Source organism: Octodon degus, unplaced genomic scaffold (assembly GCF_000260255.1).
Source record: "Octodon degus isolate 3935 unplaced genomic scaffold, OctDeg1.0 scaffold00264, whole genome shotgun sequence".
Taxonomy (NCBI): Eukaryota; Metazoa; Chordata; class Mammalia; order Rodentia; family Octodontidae; genus Octodon; species Octodon degus.
The window spans coordinates 2507777-2512601 of NW_004524840.1; the positions used below are offsets into that span (position 1 = coordinate 2507777).

Below are 4825 nucleotides of genomic sequence, written 5' to 3' on the forward strand. Positions count from 1 at the left end.
GTGATGAGTAATAACAGCATTCTAACTAAAAATATAGTTTCTGTAATTTCTCGATGTATAGTGTTTCATTTTAAATATTTAGAAAATAGTATCTGGAGGCTGATGCGGGAGGATCTTTGCAATTTTGAGGGTTGGGCTACAAAGTGAGCTCAAGGACAAGCTGAACTGCATGATAAGACCTGTCACAAAAATTATATATATATGTAATCTAAGCACTTGGGAGACTGCTGAAGAGGATCATGAGGATCACTAAGTTCCAGGCCAGCCTGGGATACAGAGGGATTTCAAGGCCAGCCTAAACTACATAGTGAGATCCTATCTCAAAAAGATAGATAGAAACAAAGAGTAAAGTAAAGTAAAATACAATAAAATGCAGGTTATACAGGCATGCATAATTATCAAAACCATGAAGTATTTGCTCAGTAACAAAATTAAGATTGAATTATAAATTTGCTTGCCTGGTTTTTAATAAAATGTATGGTTATGCTTGATAGTAGAATTGGTTCATTCCTGAAGGATATCAGGTTTCAGTTGGGAGACTTAAACTGACACTGTCAATGTGCAAGAAAATATGATAGAAAAAGCAAAGGTTAAAGAACCAGTACTCTGGAGAGGCAGATATACTGTAGACATGGATTGAAATCTCACTGCTGTTGATTCTGGGAGGCAGCCAAGGGGCTTCTGGGAGAAGAAACATCCACAAAATTTTGAATGTTCCCCGCCCAAGGATAGCACATCACTGAGACAAGGCACAATCCTGAGAACAATGCACTGCTACAGTATTCAACTTCAAGCTAGGGAAGGTTTCTCCTTGAGATAATTTACAAACTCTGAAGTTGCAAGAGTCTGTTCCCCAAGACGACGGCAAAAGTCATTGGAAATTAGAAATTTACTCATAGAAAGGCCTTGAGAAAATAATCATGAGCATTCGGATTTCCCTAAAAAGAAACACCCTCAACTGAACAAGGAGGATCTCCTATGGGCTGGGCCCAAAGAGGCAGAGATCCATCAAATCAGTTTAAATCTCTGTCTATCTGTCTGCCTTTCTGCTAGTCTCTGGTTATCTCTATCTGTCTCTGTCTGTCTGTCTGTCTGTCTGTCTGTCTGTCTGTCTCTGTCTCTGTCTCTGTCTCTGTCTCTGTCTCTATGGCTGTCTGTCTGTCTGTCTCTCTTTCATTAAATATCTTTTCTCTTGGTTGCTTCCTTATCTCTTCCTTGTTTTTAGGTTCTTCTTGCCTGTGTAGTCTAAGGTAGGCTACAACTTCTGTGCTGAAGTGTCTGACCCATCTCAGGCTCTAGCATAACTGGCACTAAAGGCAAGAAATAACACTCACCTCAATTGGACAATCAGACATTTTTAATGGAGATATCTCTAAAGTCTCTATAGTAGATAATTCCAACTTAGTTACACTGATGCCCTGAAAAGAAACTTCATTTTCAGTTAAATAATGTAAGAAGGTTATAGGTTGGTGGGCATCTCAAGTTGCCTTGTCTTCCACATAGGTATACTGTAGATATGGTGAAATATAACATGGATAAGTTAGATCATACATGCTCAGTCTTTTACTATATTAACATCAAATTCCATATTAAGCCTACCCAAGGGCAACATAGAATATAGAGTTTTTGCCTAGTTAATGGACATTTTCTTGAAATCATTTATTCAAAGAATAAATTTAGATTAAATGTGTTTGAGTACTTACATAACAGTAACTAGCTACTGATTTATAGTAATGACCAGTAAGTAGCTCATAAATGAGCAAGTATGAAGAAATAAGTTGGAGTACTGCAAACAAAACAAAGGTAAAATGGGAAACCTAATTTCATGATGTACACCATAACATATGATCAAGTCATATGTCTACAGTTAGCTAAATATAAAATGAACCAGAGGCTTGAAAATAGAACAAGAGTTCCATTGTGAAGGCCCACTATTGGGCAATGTATTCTTGACATAGAAGGAAAATTATCTCAGTTATGAGAACTTAGTTTTCTCAAATAGTAAAGATTTTTATGACATTGACTGAAGCTCATTGGTCAGACAACCAACCACCAAGAGGTATAAAGGCTCTAGGAAGGCATTGACACCCAGACACAAGACATTGATTTGCTGGTCCTCAACAGAGCTGTCCACTCCTAGAACCATGTGCTACTACGGCAACTACTATGGTGGCCTCGGCTGTGGCTATGGCTATGGCTCTGGCTGTGGCTATAGCTATGGAGGCTATGGAGGCTATGGTGGCTATGGCTATGGCTATTGCCGCCCCCTGTGCTGTAGAAGATACTGGACCTATGGCTTCTACTGAGGAATTTCCACAGCTTCTTAACCTGTTTGCAACAGTCTGGTGTTTTATGGAATTTATGCTCAGCATTCCTCACATGACAGATTTTTAAATACCTTCAAATGATAACTGCATACCAAAATGTCTAAGAAATAAACTATAAAATTCTATTTTGATTCATCAGTGGTTTTTTTTTTTTTGCTAGTTTGTAAAGAAGTTTATTTATTCTCCCTATAAGACAATATAAAATATGATCAACTTGGACTCCAAATTGTTGTATACAGAGGTTTATTATTAAGTAAACTATATTTAATAGCAAACAGTGCTGTTACTGTTCAAATACTTCAATTTTCCTTATAAGTTTGTGTTTGTGTGTGATTAATATTGTGTGTGGTTTGATGTTGTGGGAGGGAAAGTGAGAAAGACAGAAAGGTAGGGAGCACAGTAAGCACACAGCCTCATGGGACAGGAGAGGAAGGTGTTTTCCAATAATTTTCATCTACACCGAACAGGTAGAAATATGAGCATTTTTGAAACAGATGATTGAAATTTGGTTTAATAGATGGTTTTTATCTCATCCAGTTTTTCTCTTTGTTTGCTCATTATATAAGTTTTTTAGAAGGTTTATTTCTATAATCATTGTGCTCACATCTCAGTAACTCAAAATGTTTTGGTCTGTGTGCTTTGTTATTTCCAATACCTGTATTTGGATTGCAACAGCTAGAGCTCTCCCTTTCTGAACTGGTTCTCAGGTTGTTTTTTTTGTGTTTTTTTTTAATTCTGCCTAGAAAATGATTTAGAGTTTTCTTAGTTGCTGTTCAAGCTTTTTGGACACATATCTGAAACCCACCACTCAGGCATTGAGGAAGGAGCGCTTTCACTTGGTGATTGTTGACTGGCTTTAAATGTCTTGCAGAGGGTGCAGGTGGAGCATGAGCTGTTCAGCTGTTCAGCTGGTGGCATCTGGGAGACAGAGAGGGGAGGAGGCGGGATGTACACAGCCCAGAGCAGCCACAAGGAGGTCCCTTCACCCAGTGCCAGCCTCAGCTGCTCAGAAAACAATCGATGAGCACACACTGGTGCATAGAGGACCCCACAGACAGCCTACCGCACCAAGACCTCACATCCTGAGCAATGGAGAAATGGGGGAACACTGTAGAAATACATCTTGACAAGTGACATCCTAACCATGTTTTGATATTGGAAACATCACCATGGTAAAGACATTTTGGCCTAAAAGTCGTATGTTTAAGTAGCACCTTAAAATACCAATTTTTATTTTAACTTGTAAAAGTAATAGGTGGACTGTACATACATACATACCAAGAAAAATGTGTTTTCGAAATCACAGGATATTTGCTCGATAACAGTGAATGTGAGCATACTACGTCTCTTAACAGAGTCCTGGGGTTTCACCAGTGTATGTGCGCACATATGCTGATTTGATCAGTATTGAAAATGTCTTTTTCCTAAAAGATGCTAGATTTCACTCAGGAAATGCAAATTGTCAACATCAAAGGCAATGAAACACTGGTTCAAAGAGGAGGAGGGGATTAGAGGGATCAATCTTTTGAAGGCGGAGAATTTTTTAAGTGTGGGCTGAAATCCCACTCTGCTTGATTCTAGAAGGCAAGAGGCTGCTGCAACACATAATAAACAGAAATGTGGATGCTATTCCCACCCAAGGAGAGCAAATTACAGTTGGTGACAAAGGAAAGCAGTGTCCTAGGGAAATACTCAACTTCACAATAAGCAAGGTTTCTCTTTGGGATAATTTAACATCTCTTGAGATACAGGAATCTGTTTTCTAGGCTAATGGATCATATCAAGTTCTTATAATAATTGTGCACTTTCTCCTGTGGGATGGGCCAAGGAGATACAGAGAGATCCTGAATAGCAAGCTTATTTTATACTACCATGTGCAATAATCAGGACAGTCATAATCTTTGTTTCTTTTTCTTTTTTTCCCCCCTTTCCTCTCTCCTGTTTTCTCTTTCCCTCTCCCAGTCTCTCTTCTCCTCTCCCCTCTCCTCTTCTTTCTCTCTCTCTCTCTCTCTGTTTCTGTCTCTCCAGTTTACTACTTGTTCTTGTTTGATTTTAGATTTATCTTTATTTGCTATCCAGAATGACCTGAAATGACTGAGCTCAAATGATTGTACTCCTTAGCCTCTGGAGTAACTGGACGTACAGGCAAGGGTTACCATATCCAACTCAATGAATCGACATTTTAATAGCCTAGGAGCAAACATAAAATCTCTATGAATTGTGAACATTATGGAAACATTTAAAGGAAGTTATAGACTGGGGAGATAGCTCAGCAGTCTAAGTGCTTGCGAGGCAAGTGCAAGGACCCTGGTTCAATCTCCAGTACCACATGCCATGCCAGCCACAATACCCCAGGCATGCAGTACTGGCCACCAAAATCAGGTATGGTGGTGCACACCTGTAACCCCAGAGCTGGGGAGGTTGAGACAAAAGAATCACTGAGTCTGGGCTGCATATCAAGACAAGATACCAAATAAATAAAAGATTAAAAAATAAAA

At 39.0% G+C, this 4825-nt stretch overlaps 1 protein-coding gene across 1 annotated transcript; it reads left to right on the top strand.

The window, feature by feature from the left end:
- The first annotated feature begins 2144 nt into the window (after positions 1-2144).
- Positions 2145-2306, top strand: LOC101569443 (keratin-associated protein 20-2-like). The gene has a single exon (XM_004646315.1). The coding sequence runs from the start codon at positions 2145-2147 to the stop codon at positions 2304-2306; it is 162 nt and encodes a 53-aa protein (XP_004646372.1).
- The last annotated feature ends 2519 nt before the right edge of the window (positions 2307-4825 follow it).